The 17,923-nt window shown below is 37.8% G+C and overlaps 1 protein-coding gene across 1 annotated transcript in view; it reads right to left on the reverse strand.

Annotated features, from left to right (window-relative positions):
- LOC141498924 (band 4.1-like protein 4B) overlaps positions 1-17,923 on the reverse strand; it is a 159,597-nt gene that overhangs the window by 47,269 nt on the left and 94,405 nt on the right. The window contains 3 exon segments of the mRNA XM_074201961.1: positions 4,928-5,053; positions 11,866-11,984; positions 16,018-16,256. Of these exon segments, the coding sequence (XP_074058062.1) occupies positions 4,928-5,053; positions 11,866-11,984; positions 16,018-16,256 (484 nt within the window).

A 17,923-nucleotide genomic window follows, 5' to 3' on the forward strand; every position in this document is an offset into this window, starting at 1 on the left:
CATCTAAAGACTCCAAGAAAAACAGAAATTGGGCTCAGGCTATGATAGAGCTCAAAAAAGACTTTGAAAATCAAATGAGGGAGTTGGAAGAAAAACTGGGAAAAGAAAGGAGAGAGATGTAGGAAAAACATGAAAATGAAGTCAGCAGCTTAGTCAAGGAAATCCAAAAAAATGCTGAAGAAAACAGCATGCTAAAAAACAGCTTAGGTCAAATGGATAAAACAGTTCAAAAAGTTATTGAGGAGAAGAATGCTTTAAAAAAGCAAAATTGGCCAGATGGAAAAAGAGATAAGAAAACTCTCTGAGGAGAACAAATCCTTCAGACAAAGAATAGAATTCAGGGAGATTGATGAATTTACCAGAAATCAGGAATCAATACTTCAAAACCAAAAAAAAATGAAAAATTAGAAGAAAATGTGAAGTATCTCATTGAAAAAACAACTGATATGGAAAACAGACTTAGGAAAGATAATTTGAAAATTATTGGAATACCTGAAAGTCATGATCAGGAAAAGAGCCTTGACATCATTTTCAAAGAATTACTACAGAAAAATTGCCCTGATATTCTAGAAGCAAAGGGCAAAATAGAAATGGAGAGAATCCACCGATCCCCCTGAGAAAGAGATCCCAAGAAACCAACCCCCAGGAATATTATAGCCAAGTTCCAGAACTCCCAAGTCAAAGAGAAAATATTACAAGCAGCCAAAAGGACACAGTTCAAATATCGTGGAGCTGCAGTCAGGATCACACAGGACTTAGCAGCAGCTACATTGGAAGCTCGTAGGGCTTGGAATATGATATACCAGAAGGCAAAAGAGCTTAGAATGCAGCCAAGAATGAACTACCCAGCAAGGCTGAATGTCTTCTTCCAGGGGAAAAAGATGGACTTTCAATGAACCAGGGGAATTTCAAAGGTTCCTTTTGGAATGGCCAGAGCTGAACAGAAGGTTTGATCTTCAGATACAGGACTCAGGTGAAGCATGGAGATTGGAGGAGAGGGGGGAAATATGAGGGACTTAATGAGGATGAACTGCATGTATAGAAAAATGATACTGATAATATTCATATGAACCATCTCAGTTAATAGAGCAGGTAGAGGGAGCTTTTATAGTTGAAGCACAGGAGAAAGCTGAATTCGAAGATAAAATATGGTGTAAAAATGGAGTCAATAGAAAAAACAGGAAATGGAATGGGAGAAAGAAAAAGGAGAGGGGGAATAGTTCAAGATATTTCACATAATAAGATTTTTTTTATTACAATGAGCTATTGCAATGATATGGAAGGGGGGAGGCAAGGGGGAATGAGGGAACCTTTGCTCTCATCAGAGATGGCTAGGAGAGGAAACAGCAAATATATTCAATGGGATATAGACAACTGGAGTAAGAAGGAGGGGGGAGCAGGGGGAAGGGGTGGGGATGTGAATAAAGGAGGAGAGGATGGACCATGGGGGGACAGTGGTCAGATATAACACATTTTTCTTTTTTACTTCTTGCAAGGGGCTGGGATTGGATGGCCTGCCCAGGACCATAGGGCCAGGTGGATGGTGGGCCTAAGGGGTGGTATGGGAGCTCAGGGCTTCTTGGCCCCAGGACCAGGGATCTGTCTGCTGCACCACTCAGCGACCCTACAGCAGAGTCAGAGTGAAAGGAGAGAGGAAAATATAGTACATGGTAGAGGAGAAATAAGAAAGGAGGGAGTTGCGATCAGCAATGGCAATGTTGGAAAAATATGGAAGTAACTTTTGTGATGGACTTATCATAAAGAATATGATCCACCCACGACAGAGTTGATGGTGTTGGAACAAAGACTGAAGCACATTTTTTGTTATTATTATTTGGGGGAGGGTGCAGGGCAAGTGGGGCTGGGTGGCTTGCCTGGGGCCACATAGCAGGGTGATCTTTGGGTGTCTGGGGCCGGATTTGGACCCAGGTGCTCCTGGCTCATGGGCCAATGCTCTGTCTGCCACCCCTACTATTATTACTATTTTATTTTATTTTGGGTCTTTTTTAATTCTTCTTTTTGGTTTTTACAGGGCAGTGGGGATCTGGTGGCTTGCATGTCACATGGCTGGGTGATTATTGGGTTTACGAGGCTGGATATGGACTCGGGTGCTCCTGCCTCCAGAGCTGATGCTTCGTCCATTGCGCCACCAGGCCATACCTACAATTATTACTATTATTTTTTTTATTTTAATTTTTTTCTCTCGCCTTTACTTTTTTGCCCAAGCAAGTCTATTTATATTCATGGGGGAGGGGTATTTTGTTTACTTGTAAACAAGTATATTTTATTAATGTAAAAAAAACATTTGTACAAAATGAGAATAAAAAAATAAATTTAAAAAAAAGAACTATCAACATCTCCAGAGAATATCACAATTGTAGTCAAGAACTATAAAGGAAAATGGACTGAAGCATACTAAAATCACCCAATAGGTATTCACAAGATGTCTTATATGTTCCAAAATGCAATAAGAGTTATAAAACATGTCAATGGGGGGGGGCGGGGGGGCGGGGCTAGGTGACGCAGTGGATAGAGCACCGGCTTTGGAGTCAGGAGTACCTGAGCTCAAATCCAGCCTCAGACACTTAATAATTACCTAGCTGTGTGGCCTTGAGCAAGCTACTTAACCCCATCTGCCTTGCAAAAATTTAAAAACAAAACAAAACCCCAAAACAAAAAAAAATATCAATTGGGGCAAAAAAACATATCAATCAGGGGCAGCTAGGTGGTACAGTGGATAGAACAGTAGGACCTGAGTTCAAATTCGACCTCAGAATCCTAATAATTGCCTAGTTGTGTGCCTTGGGCAAGTCACTTAACCCCATTGCCTTAAATAAATAAAAACTTAAAAAAAATCTTTAAAATGTATCAATCAGAAAAAGTATCAACAGAATGGAGCAACTAGATGATGCAATGGGGCAACTAGATGGTGAAATGAGTAGAGCACTGGACTTGGAACCTGATCCATGGCAAGTCACTTAACCCATTTTGCCTTAGTTTCCTCATCTGCAAAATGAACTGGAGAAAGAAATGGCAAACCACTCCAGTGTCTCTGCCAAGAAAACCCCAAAGTGGGGTCATGGAAAGTTGGAAATGACTGAACACCAAAATTATCAGAAAAGAAGGTAGTAAGTCACATAGAAAACAAAGGATAGTTTCATGAATAGCACAAATATTAAGGAAGTTTCTAAAGCATTTCTGAAAGAGATTATTCATTTGGGGACAGCATTGTTCCCCAGCTTACTTAGGTCCTGATAACTGCCCCAAAGTGAGGCAAGAAGAAAAAATGACAGCAAAAGAATAAAACTATCATATCATTACTGTCAGCTGTTATTGCTTTGTAGTTGAAAAGGCCCAATGAACAAAGAATAGCAGTTCCCTATACTTTTGCAAACCAATTACTTTTACAATGCATTTCTCACACTCTTTAAAGCATACATCCCCTTTAGAGAAAGAAAAGACATTTAAACTCTATCTATGCTGAATGGGTAAAGATTCAGTACTTACTCAAAGGAAATATTATCTTTCAAATTTTCAAGAATATTAGAGTTAAAGGATATTCAAGAATGCAGAATAATGGTCTTATTTTCTTTTATTACATGTTCTTGATGTGAATTTATTTTATTTGGCTGGTCTGAATTTTCTGACTTCTATTTAAAGATGATTAATTATGTTACATTACTAAGTGGCTTATTGTTCAATCTCTACTGCACCCTGGGTAGTTTAGATATAGTCTCAAGGTACAGAAGGATAATATGATCATTAAATATTTTCCCCATTGCCCACTAAATAAAATTCAAACTACTTAGTGTGGTATGCAAGGTCCTACATAATTTGCCTCTTAACCTACTTTACCAGTCTTAGCTCAGTAGCTCTCTTTCATGTACTCTAAGCTATCACCAAACTGGACTGTTGACCTCAGAGGCTTTTCACATGCCTGTGCCTTTGTTTTAACTATGTCCTATGTCTGGAATTCTTTATCCTTCTTCCTTCCCTCATATCCATTTTTAAAAATCCTTCCCATCCTTTATGCCCTTCGGTTGAAGACTTCTGTATGCTATGAAGTTTTCTGGGATCCCAATAGCTGTAATTGACTTTGATCTCTGATCCCCTGTCTCTCTTTTCTTCTTTTATGCATTTATAATATTCTAATTTATAATATATTATATTTGTCTTTTCCCCTATACATGTTCAGCCTTGTTAAGGAGAGGGACACATAATATTTATCACTATACTTGCCCCACTGCTTAGCATAGTGTGTTTATTTTCATGTCTTTGGTGTTTAGCAAATATTTGTCAATTGAATGATTTTCTGAGTGAAATCCTAGAAAAATTACAGGTTTTTAAAAAATGAGTTTCTCACTATTGTTCTATTAGAAAGCAGGAGGGATGGGAATTCAGGGAAGCCTGGAGGGATTTGCATGAACTGATGCTGACTGAGATGAACAGAACCAGAAAAACATTGTACACCCTAACAGCAACATGGGGGTGATGAGCAACCTTGATGTACTTGCTCATTCCATCAGTGCAACAACCAGGGACAATTCTGGGCTGTCTGCAATGGAGAATACCGGCTGTATCCTGAGAAAGAATTGTGGAGTCTGAACAAAGACCAAGGACTATTAACTTTAATTTAGGGGAAAAAACTGATATTTTATTTTCTGATCTTGCTATCTCTTATACTTTATGTTTCTTCCTTAAGGATATGATTTCTCTCTCATCACACTCAATTTGGATCAATGTACAACATGGAAACAATATAAAGACTGACAAGTTGTTTTCAGGGGGGATGGGAGAGGGAAGTAAGATTAGGGGAAAAATTGTAAAACTCAAAATAAATAAAACCTTAAAAAAATGAGTTCCTAGACAATCCACACTTCCCAAAAGCACATAATAGAATATAAATGATTTTACAACAGCCACATACCTGGGCACTTGCTTTGGAAGCTGTTTCTATCTGGGCTTTTAGAATGTTGCATTTTAGTTGATCAGGAACAGGCAAAGGCAGAAGTGGGAACTGAAGACTTTTTTCAGGGACTTTCTTTTCTTCTACCTGTAAGGACCAAAAATGCATGAAGGATTATGAGGAGGGGAAGGGAAGAAGGAAAACATACAGAATGACTTGTATAGTGATAGACAATCATAATACTTAATTGTAAAATACAAGAAAACACAAATACAACCAAAGATAATTAGCATTTATTCAATAATCTTATATATTAATGATGATAAATTATGATGGTGATAATAACTCAGAGCTATGCATCATGTGTTTTGTTATTCCAGTCTTAGGATTTTGTAAGACTATAGTTGTTATGTGTCCTTCATGCTGAAGAGGCTCTTATAGACATTTCTTTTCCTAATGCAGATCTGCCATTTTCTCTTAAAATTGTCTCAATTAAGGAGCAGTTCCAGAAGTCCAAGAAGAACTAGGGAATAGTAGTGAATTGGAAGCCAAAGCAGAGAGTATTCAGGAAGATAGATGGTAAATGCTGTCAAAAACTGCAGAGAGAGTAAATAGAATGCAGACTGAGAAAAACCACCTATGAGATCTCTACAAGCAGAGCAATAGGTTGAAAGACAGACTGGGAGGGATCATGGGATCACAGATTTAGGACTGGGAGGGACCTCGGGGGTCATCAATGCAACCAGATAAGGAAATTGAATCTAAAGAGGTTAAGTGACTTGTCCTGGGTCACAGCTAGTGTCTGGAGTAGGATTTGAATCTAGATGTTGATTAAGAAATTAATGGGATGCATTCATTCTTTTCTAGGAAGGAATGTGGAGTGGAAATAAGGATAGAAATAGGATAATGAATTTATGAGATGACAGGATCAGGATCAGGTTTGGTTTTTTTAAGGATGGGATTATTTTGGCACATTTACAAGCAGGGAGGAGTTCATAGATAGGGGAGGGCTGAAGAAGGGAGGAAGAGAGTGAGAGAGAGACAGACAGAGAAACAGACAGAGACAGAAAGACAGAGACAGTGAAAGACAGACAAAGAGAAAAACGGAAGGGGAGAAAGACAGAAAAACAGAGAGACAGAAAGAGAAAAAGAAAAAGAGAGAGAGAGATAAAGAATCACAGATCAAACTCCTATAAGAGACAGGAGGGGATAGTGATGAGGGAACAGGTGAAGAGACTGGCAAAGAGAAGGGAATATAAAGAAGTACAAATAGAAAGGATAAGTAAAGATACAGAAGGATTTTGAGACATAGACTAGAGGTCATAAGGGTTCTTATAATTGGCTTTTGATTTTTCTCAGCAAAGCAGAGGAGTCATGGTCATCTATTCAGAAGGGCTTAATTCTGAATGTACTACTCTACATCGTCAACTCTATTTCTTAAAATACAGTACTCGGCACTAAACTCAGAATTCCAGATGTGGTTAGGATAATCATCTCCCTTATTCTGAAGATGCTGATGCTTAAGTCAATGGGCTGTAGGGTTCTGTGGAGTTAGCCCAGTCACATCTCTTCCAAAATATGCACTGTAGTCATCCTTTAGAAATGCCCAACATTGGTGCCAACATTCTTTGTCTTTTGGCTAGAGTGGTGCCATTGTATTTATCAATGTTCAGTTACAACATTTAGACTGCAGAGAGGGGTTGAGGCTGTAATGTGCTCTCTTTTCATCTCTGCCTCTTTTCATTCTTAGTGTCTCTCAAAGGTCAACTCCAAAACCTCCTTCCACCTACTCCAGGAGAGTCATGATGGGAAAGAAGAATGGTTGCCCTTTTCCTTGGTCATCTCCCTTGACCTCACTGATCATTAGAGAATCAGGATAGAAAGAACTCCTAGGGGAACAGGGACTCTCCCCTGATGGAAGCCACCCATTGGGTATCCTTAACCTCCAACTTTTATGCCAATTCCTCCTTCCTCACTCTTAACTGAACTCTGACTCTCTGCCCCATTTTCAGTTGTGTGGGAGGGAAGCCAGGTCCCTCAGATCCATTCTCTGCTTCTCAGTTTGTGGGCTGGATTCCTTTAGTTTCCTTGCTTTCCCTATCTGTAGAACAGATATGATTCTCCATTATCACTTGGATGAGCTGAGAGTCATCCACTACTATCCTTCCATTAAATGGAGAACCACTAGGTGTTATCATCTATGGTGCCACTGTATCCAAATGTTCTCCAGGTCATATCATCTGCTAAAGCACTCTAAGGACTCCTGGTCTTGCCATCTACCCTCACCACTGAAGTCAGGACTTTCAGGTCTTTCTAGTGACCTTATAGCTTGCTATGCCCTTCTTATGTATCATTTCTCCAGTATGATCTACTGGACTTTGTTTTTTTTATATTTGTGACATAGTACTTAATAGACAGCTAATGGATATCATACTAGGCTCGGAGTCAAGAAGATGTGACTTTAAAGCTGGCCTTGGACATTTATACTAGCCTGTATGACAAGTCCCTTAACCTCTGTTTGTCTTAGTGTCATAATTTGTAAAATGGAGATAATAATATTACCTATCCCTTAAAATAGCTGTGAGGATCATATGATATAATATGTGTAAATATTGGCACAGTGCCAATATTAGTTATTAGTGTTAATAATAATGAATGCTTTTTCTATATCAAATTGCTTGTCTTCTCAAGGAGGGTGAAGGGCAGAGGAAGGGAATAGAATTTAGAATTCAACATTTTTAAAAATGAAAGTTAAAATTGTTTTTACATGTAATTGAAAAAAATATAAAAATTTAATAAATGCCTTTTTATTCATTCATTCTGCAAGAAGCCCTTCCTGATGCCCAGAGTCTTCCCACTTACTCTTTTTTTATGTTTAATTTTTTTTATTAAACCCCACTCACTCTTCAAAGTAACTGTTTTATTCTGTATTTATTTACAAGTGTAAATGTTGTCTCCTTCATAGAATGGGTACTCTTTGAGGGCAAAGACTATTTAATTTTTCTCTGTATCTTCAGAGCCTAGCACCTAATAGCCATTTAATAAATGCTAGTTGAGTGGATTTTCTAATTCCTGCCAGATTCAGTGCTTTTGGAGTAATTTAAATTTTATTCCTCAATTAGGCTGTATCCTTGCCAGAAAGTCTTTTGAATTTTTGTCTAGACGTGGAATTTCATTGAAATTCATTGAAACAGGAAAGCTCTTTCACTACAGAACAGCACTTGCTCTTATATTCTTGAATTGTTCCTGTCATACTGAATGATTAAGTAACTTGTCCAGGATCATGTGATCAGGAAATGTCAGAGGGAAGACTTGAACCTAGATCATCCTAATTTTGACATCAGTACTCTCTCTTGCTATGATGTGCTGCCTCTCACCAGAAAGCCTTATAGAAAGAAAATCTTTTTTATAAAATGCTTTCAACAGTGAAGGTTGTTTCCTTTCAGGTAGGACTGATGTTCAATTGTTTCAGTCATGTCTGACTCTTCATGTCCCCATTTGGGGTTTTCTTGGCAAAGATCCTGGAGTGATTTGCCATTTTCTTCTCCAGCTCATTGTACAGATAAAGAAACTGAGGCAAATGGGGTAAAGTGACTTGCCCAGGGTCACACAACTCTTAATGTCTTAATGTCTTAAGATGAGCTTCCAAAGATGAGCCTTCATGCCTTAGGCTTGGCACTCTATCTACTACACCAGGGTAGGCTTGAGTAAAACTCATTTATCACTCTCCTGTGTCCCTTTCTAAGACAAGAATTATATGATCAACTGCAGAAGTTGGTTCTTGTACTCTCTGAGTAGACAGAACTGTCTGGGTTTAAGTTGCACTTGAGTCAGGTTTGCTTGTAATATCCTGGTACTCCCCATAGAGGAAGGAAAAACAATCCAGGTCTGAATTAGAACGTTTTCTTCTTTCCATTCTTCAGGCAGTGACTAAATTAAAGACTAGCCACAGCTAATGTGTGATTATTGAGGGACAGCCTGACCAAAGCAAAGATCACTGATGGTCATCTCAAGCCAAGTCTTGCCATACAAAGTAATTATTAACTACAAAATTCACTTAGGCAACTATTAACATGGAAACCTGTTTCACCCCACCAGAAAGGTTGGTAATTAAAGTGAAGCAGAAGTAAGGGAGTGAACAGGTAGCTGAGAACATGAATGCATAACTGAACAGGGAGGTGTGGGGTGTATGTGAATATCTGAGGTGTTACCTAAAGAATGACTGAATTAAATGTTTTAAACACAAGAGACAGAGAGTCTGAGCCACAGAAAGTAAGAGAAAGGTCATTAGATTTGGCGGAGGAAGGCATTTTAGAGATGAGGAGTCGGGAAGACTTGAGGTGAAATCTGGCTTCAGAGACTTGCTAGCTGTATGACCTTAGGCAAGTCACTTAACCTCTGTTTCTTCAACTATAAAACAGGGATTAATAATAGCACCTACCTCTTAGGGTTGTGAGGATTGAATGAAATGATATTTATAAAGTGCATCTGGTCATCCAGGAAGCAGTCTAGTTGAGACTAGAAATCAGGTTTCTATGTTTTTATAATGAAGTTGGTCATTTCAGGAGTAGAAAATCATTCATGTAGCAAGCACTCAGAGCTAATAATGACATGATGTTGCTCTATAAACCAACTGACTTTCCTCACTGTGGTTGGTAGTGTTATTATTATTATTATTATTATTATAATTTTGCACATGAGGAAACTGAGACTCAACTAAATTAAGCACCTTGCTTACCCGTGGTGAAAGTAGGGCTTGATATCTCAGACACCTGCCAGCATTCCCTCAGCAATACATGGGATCTAACCTTACTAGTTATAATCTCTACATTTTTCAGCTACTTCAGTTTTGCTATTCTTAAACTGTTTTCCTCCAGCTGCATCCCCATGTTAGCAGATCATTACTGAACTGGATTAAACACTGGGCTGAACTTAATCATTTGAAATTGAATGAGGGGAGATATAAGCTGTACATGGGGACATCCCCCAGTTGAATGGGCAGGTAGAACAATTTGTTCCAATAGCCATGAAGGTCACTGAAGTAGGTTCTGTAGATAACTTAGGGCTTGGTCAGACAGAAGATGTCAAGGTCATCCAAAGGACCATCACCAGTCATTTTGACTTTTGTCCTGACAGTGAAACTATGATGATTCTTTTAAAAAAATGTTTCCCAAGTGATCACTCATTTTGGGATAAGAGGAGGGCAGCTAGTATTATCCAGAAATGACTCTGAGATGAAACATAACAGAATCTGGAAGGACTCAGGCAGAACCTGGAACATGTTTGAGTTCCAATCTGATGCTTTTTTCTGTTCTACCATACTTGGTAGATGAATTATGACGTGATGATCAGGTAGAGCAGGTCCTGAGAGACAGATAGTATTATGTCCAGAAAGCATGGTTTTAAGGTTGGGAGGGAGATATACATAAGCTTAGGTAGCTAGGTGGCTCAGAGGATAGAGTAGACTCTGAGTTCAAATCCAACCTCAAGACTAGCTGTGGAACCCTGGGCAAGTCAATTAACCCTGCTTGCCTCAGTTTCCTCATCTGTAAAATGAGCTGGAGAAGGCAATGGCAAACCATTCCAGTATTTTTGTAAAAGAGAACCCCAAAAGGATTAATCAAAATCAGTGAACTTAGGGAAATTCAGCAGGTGAGACCCCCTGTAAGTGGGGCAGGAACAAAGAGGGTTTGGAAAAGAAGCAACAAAAGTTCCTTCCCGAACTCCAAGCTTTATGAGACCAAAGACAGTATCTTATTTAACTTTGTATTTCCCTTAGCCCCTAGCACAGTGGCTTACACACACACACACACACACACACACACACACAAAATCAGTACTTAAATATTTGTTGATGGTGAACTGAATTGAATTGACTGAAGCTGGGATCATCATCAAGGAATTAAAAATTACATAAGAGGAAATAGACTGACATTAATTCAATAAATTCATCCAAATATCACAGGTAGGACACATACTACTTGCTAGGGGCTCTGGGGAGACAAAGGTGAATAAGATGCATTTTTTAACCCTCTTGCAAGTCTCTTGGTTCAGTAATTAATCACCTCACTCACTGGGCAGTCATCTTGGCTGCAACAGAATTTAGCCAAAATATAATGGTGTCCATGTCATTAGGATTTGTTTCTTTGGCGGGGGGGACTTTGTTTTTTATAATTTTTTAAGCTTTTTATTAATCCAATTTTACCTAGAAAATTATTCATTGGTAACATCAGTGAAACTTTTTTATATGCTTTTTTTGGAACACTGTTACAATTTATACACAGGACTGTGAACATAAAAGTAAGTGTGAGTTCCACCTTTTCCTCTAGCTTCATTTGTTTCTCATCTATTAACACTTCGAAAATTCACAGAATACCTGCAGAGAAGGAATTCTTGGAAAACATGAGTACTCATTGAGTTTTGTTTTTGTTTTTTAAATATACAAGTCTCTTCATGGAATGAGTAAAAAACAGTTGATATGGAAATATTTTACATAATTATGCATCTATCTATAAGCTATATCAGATTACTTACCATCTCAGGAAGCAGATTTTAACATGTAATTAGGAGAAAATGATATATTATTAAAAATAAAATAACTGCAGACATTAAAAATAAATAAAAAGAAAATAATTGAAATCTCAATAAGTAAATAATTTCCATTTGAATAATGTTTTGAAGTTTTTAAAATGTCTTCCTTTACCTTTATCTCATGAGATAGTTGCTATGTTTTAATACCCATACTTTATAGAAGAGGTAGCAGGTTTGGAAAAGAACTGGTTACTAGAACACTAGGACTCCTGCCCAGGTCTCTCAACTTCATGAGCAACAAACACACTCCATTGTCCTCTATCCCTTTGTCTGACCCGGAAGATAGTTTCTATTAGAGGTTTAGAACAGTGACAGAGTGACCCCAGTCAAGAAAAAAATGATCAGGTATGTGTTCTGCTTCATTTCACCTTATTTATGTTGATGTGAAGAGCAGGCCATGGGGAAGCAACCTTTGAAGTTTCCATTTCCATCTTCTTCAAATGTGCAGCAGCTTCATTGTAAAGAATGGGAGGTCCTGGACTCAGTTCTAAAGAGAAGAAAAATTCATAGGAAAAAGCAATTTGAAAGAAAAATTATATTTTTAAAACTAATTTACTAATTTAACTAATTAACAAATTTAACTCATTAAACTGAATCACTGGAATAAGCTTAGTAAATCAATTGTTGTTCAGTTGTTTCAGACAGGTCCAACTCTTCTTGTTCCCACTTAGGGTTTTCTTGGCAAAGATACTTGAGTGGTTTGCCATTTCCTTCTCTAGCTCATTTTACTGAGAAGGAAACTGAGGTAAACATTGTTAAGTGATTGCCCAGGGTTATATAGCTTGTAAGTGTCTGAGGTCAAATTTGAACTCAGATCTTTCTGATTCTAGGCTCAGCATTCTAACCATTGCACTATCAACCTGCCTCTAGTAAATCAGATAGTTCCCTTAGAGGTAGCCATGAGTGAACATTGTGAATACCACTTGGGAGTCCTCCTTCTGAAATATATATTCATATGTATTTTGCATTTATATGTACATTTTGTTTATCTCAACCGAAATGTAAATTTTTTGAGGGCAGGGACTATTTCATTTTTGTCTTTTTATCACAATATCTGACCCATAGTTGTGCAATGTAAGTGCTTGTTGAATGAAGATAGGAAGGAAACATGTTTTAGACCCTGTACTGACGATTTTTACAAATATCTCATATGATTTTCACAATAGTCCTGGGAGGTGGGTGCTATTAGGATCTCCATTTTATAGCTGAAGAAACTGAGGCAAACAAAAACCAAGTGACTTGCCTAAGGACATATAATTAGGAAGTGCCTAAAGTTGGATTATTCTATGTAATTTGCCACCAAACTGCTTCTATGAATGAATGAATAAATGAATCACTACTTGGCCCTGCCATCTCTAGGTAACAGACTAATTTTATTATTGACCTAAGAAAGCATAATTAAGATGATAAATATGAATACTTAAAATCATACAAGTTCCAAACCAACTATGAACTCTATCACATTAATAGAACTTACAATTATTCAAGGGCAACTGAATGGAGCCTTAAAAAATCAAGAAATAGGGTAAATTCAGGTATCACCAATTTCTCACATAGATTCCATGGGCATATTTTTATTACCATTGGGCTCATAAAGTACCAACTGACAAAGTCCTTGCTGGCCTCCAAAAGTGTGGCCTGACTACAAATTGCCCTGACCCACAATCCCATCTCTTAATGAACTCCAAGAAGATGTAAGGACTAACTTGCTGAACCAAGGCAGACTATCCATGGAGCTTAAGGGGTAGTGATTAGATGATTCTTGTGGACCTCAGATTTCTCTTGGTGAGATATTCAAAATTCTAGAATGAACTAGATTTCCTCACAATTCCCAAAAGTGAGTAAAAGTCTTGAAGAGATCCCAATTCTCTCGATAGAGGAACTGGAGGCATGATAGCTGACTGAAAAAAACCCCCACAATATGAGATTGGCTTTGTCTAATGGACATATAGGTAGTTCAGTGGGTAGAGTACTGGCCTTGGGAATCAGAAAGATCTGCATTCAAATCCAACAGTAGATACTTATTATTTGTGTGATCCTGGACAAGTCACTTAACCCTGTTTGTCTCAGTTTCCTTATCCATAAAATGGAAATAATAATAACACTGCCTATGTTACAAGGTTGTTGTGAGAATCAAATAAGATAATATTTGTACAGCACCTTGCAAACCTGAAATCATTATATAAACATTATTGTTATTAACATCTCAAATTCTGTCTCTCTGACTTTCTCTGTCTCTCTGTCTCTCTGTCTGTCTGTCTCTCTCTCTCTCTCTCTTTTCCCCCCTCCCTCTTTCTGTCTGTCTCTCTATGTAATTTCTGTCTCTCTCCTCTTTGTCTCTCTGTGTTTCTGTCTCTGGGACTCTGTCTTAGTTTCCTCTCTCTCTCTGTCTCTCTGTCTCTGTCTCTGTCTCTGCCTGTCTCTGTCTCTCTCTATCTATCTATCTATCTATCTATCTATCTATCTACCTCTATCTCCTGATTTACAGTAAATTCCTTGTGTGAAAATGACTTCTACTAATACAAGTCAGCAATATGACAGTAGGAGTCACAGAAATTATAGAAGGAAATTAGTGGCATAATATACAGAGTTCTGGACTTGCAATCAGGAAAAACCCCATTTAACAGATAAGGAAACCAAAATTAAGGAGGGTAAGTGACTTGTCCAGGGTAACACAGCTAGGAAATGCCTCAGGTATTAATTTGTACATCTTTTCTCTTGTGCCTCAGTTTTATAATATCACCTACCTTATAGAATTTTGGTAAGGATCAAATGAGGTAAAATTTATAAATGAATTTAGCACATATAGTAGACATATAATAACTGATCTAAATGTTTTTTTTCATTTCCATTATAATCGTAGAGATTTTCCTGGGGGAAAATGAGAAATTGTCTTGAATATTGTTGCATAGCTGGTATTTTTCAAAAGGCAGGATTCAAACCTAAGTTATTCTATCTTGTCCTTTATCCCTGCCAGGGCCACAGTGTCTCTGTAATATAATCTATATTCTCAATAACAAGGAGAAAGTAACTGAGCCTGTGGCCAATGACTCTTCTAGAACTTCCCGGTCATGTCCAGTACAATGACCTGCCCAGCAATTTGCCCATTGCATCAGCTCAGTGTGAGAGTGTGGTATGAAGCTGGCAGTATTTAGTCCCCAAAGCAGACTTCCCTGAGGGGATCAAGTCAGTTCTGTACACTGAAGTCATTTATTGAGGCCAACAAAGGCACACTGTGTCCTAGTAGGTCAAGAAATACAAGCCCCAGCAAAGAAATGAGAACGTGTTCTTCTGTAACCTGAGGAACATGGAATCTCCATCCCACTCAATTATTATTCTACTGTTGGTCTGTAGCACAAGAGGGAGTTCCCACTAGTCTAAGAGGATTTTATGCTTAGATTTCCAAGCCTTCATCATTTCCCCATAATGAAGGACCCACTCTGTCTAAATAAAACAATTAAGTCTAAGCATTAAATAGTCACAAGTATGCTGGATTTGGCAGAAGAGGACCTATGGTTGAATCATCACCTTGCTACTTGCTATCTGTGACTCCTTGCCTCAAGTCTCTCCCCCAATTCCAATCAGCCACTAAAGCGATTTTCCAAAACCATAGCTCTGATTTTTCATTTCTTCCCAAACCCCTCTACTCAATAAACTCCAGTGATTTCCTATTACTTCCAAGATAAAATACAAAATGTTGTTTGGCATCCAAAGTCCTTCATAATGTAGCCCCTTCCTACCTTTCTGATCTTCTGTAAGGTGCTCTTTATTTCCTAATTTGTTGCTTTCAATTCAGGGACACTGACCTCCTAGCTGTTCCACAAACAAAACACTCTTGTCTCTGGGAATTTTCTCTGGCTCTTTTTTTTTTGGGGGGGGGTATTTTTGCAAGGCAATGGGGTTAAGTGACTTGCCCAAGGTCAAATGGCTAAGTATTAAGTGTCTGAAGCTAGATTTGAACTCAGGACCTCCTAACTCCAGGACTGGTGCTTTATCCACTGTGCCACTGCACCACCTAGCCACCCCCAGGAATATTCATCTTAATCTACTGGTTTACCTAGCTTCCTTCAAGTGCGAACTAAAATTCCACCTTCTATAGAAAGCCTTTCCCAACCTCTCAATTCTAATGCCTTTCCTCTCTTAATTATTTCCTATAGTTTATTTATATAATTTCTTTCTCCTCCTGATTGTAAGCTCCTTGAGGGCAAGGATAGTCTTTGCCTCTTTTGTATACATAACTTTTAACAGCCTGGCCCATGGCATATCACTATTGAACCAAGTCACATAACCTCTTTAGACTTCAGTTTCCTCAGTTGTAAAATGTGGACATTGAACTAGATGATCTCTAAGGCTCTTTTCAATTCTACATCTGTGACTAAAATCCTTACACCCTAACTAGATCATCACAGATGTCCTCTGCATTTGAGGCAGTCTACCATGAGGAAGGCAAAGAAAGGGCCTCACAACAGAAGTCTACTCATCAAGGTGACAAATCAGATAGTCAAGTCTAAGGAACTTACTGCTGGGGGTTGGGATTCCAGCAGTCATTTCTTTGCTTTCAAGAGGAACTGGTATTCCATAATTGGAGTGGTGTTGGTGCTGGTGTTGATGTTGGTGCTGATGCTGGTGCTGGTGTTGATGGTGATGATGATGGTGATGTCTTCCTGGTGCTTTGGTGGTAAATGGGGCTCCCCCATTTTCTTCAATGTTGAATAGCAGCAGGTTAGAATTGTTGAGCACTGGTGAGGGCAAAGGATAACTACAGGAAATAAAAAAAGTTAGAACTTAGACAAACAAAACCCCTTCAACATTCCCATCATTGTTTGTTCCCCAAATGAGCAACTGCTTTTCTTATTCTCCAAGTGGAGAGGAGCTGTAGGAAAGAAATGATTTTTTTTCTCAAGATAATGTGTCATTCTTCAAGTTGTGATAGTGATTTCCAATCATTCTAAGTAAGAGGACCCCCATACATTCATTTTCACTTATTTTATATATATATATATATATATATATATATATATATATATTTATTTATTTATTTACATAATATATTATATATAAATGTTTATAGATAGTTACATACTAGTAGTTGTATCAATTGATTAAGAAAGTATGTGATGTGTATAAAAATATTCATATCAACTCTGTAGTGGCAAAGAATTAGAAATTGAGGGGATGCCTGTCAGTTGGGGAATGGCTGAACAAATTGTGGTATATACATATAGATAGATAGATAGATATAGATAGATAGATAGATAGATAGACAGACAGACAGACTATTGTTCTATAAGAAATCATGAGGGACAGGATTTCAGAAAAGCCTGGAAAGACTTGCATGAATTGATGCTGAGTGAGATGAGTAGAACCAGAAGAACATTAAACACACTAACAACAACATGGGGTGATGATCAATCATGATGGACTTGCTCACTCCATCAGTGCAATAATCAAGGACAATTTTAAGGGATTTGTGAAGGAAAATACCATTTGTATCCAGAGAAGGAACTTTGGAGTTTAAATAAAGACCAAAGCTTATTATCTTCAGTTTTTAAAAGTTGTCTCATATAATATGTAATTTTGCGATCTCTAATGTTTTCTTTCTTCCTTTTGGATCTGGTTTTTCTCTCACAAGTTCAATTTTGAACTAGGTTTATCATGGAAACAAATGTAAAGCTTATTTCAGGTTGCCTTCTGTTAGGAGGGGGGAAGGAAGGGAGGGAGGGGGAAAAATTGTAAAACTCAAAACCATGCCAAAAAAAAATTAGTAGAAGCTACCACAGTATGAAATTGGAAAACAAAAAAATATTTATATAATAAAAAGTATGTGATGAATATAAATTCAATAATGCTTTAAAATTAATATTTTATTAATCCTGAAAGTGAGAAAGGCCTTAGGGAGTGTAATGGATGGAGACCTAGCTTGGAGTCAGGAAGGTCTATGTTCAGTTTCAAACTTTGACACATACTAGTTAGGTTACCCTCTACCTCAATGCTACATGGTCCAGACCTGAGGCCTCCAGCACTTGCAAGTACAGACAGAAATAGAACAAAATGTAATTGGGAAATATTTAACAACATAAAAATACAACAACACATAGATAATGTTAATATATGGTTTTCTACCACTGATCCAGGGGAAAAATAATGGCAGATTTGCAGCAGTTGGGAAGCAAGTAAAGCTGATTGTGTCTTTTATTGGCCTATCTTATGATTTCTGAATTTTGATTTGTTGTTTTGTATCTTTTGCTTTTCACCATAGAACCTTGATTTCTGTGTAACAAATGAAAGACTGAAATACCAGGTGGAACGTGTATCAGAGAGAAAGAGATATTTAGGCAAAGTTTGCTATCGTTGATTTTCTAGGTTCCTGATTGGTATCTAAATGAAGGTTCCTAAGCCTGTTGTCCTTTTTTTAGATTTTAAAAC

The sequence above is a fragment of the Macrotis lagotis genome, chromosome X (genome assembly GCF_037893015.1).
Source record: "Macrotis lagotis isolate mMagLag1 chromosome X, bilby.v1.9.chrom.fasta, whole genome shotgun sequence".
Lineage (NCBI taxonomy): Eukaryota > Metazoa > Chordata > Mammalia > Peramelemorphia > Peramelidae > Macrotis > Macrotis lagotis.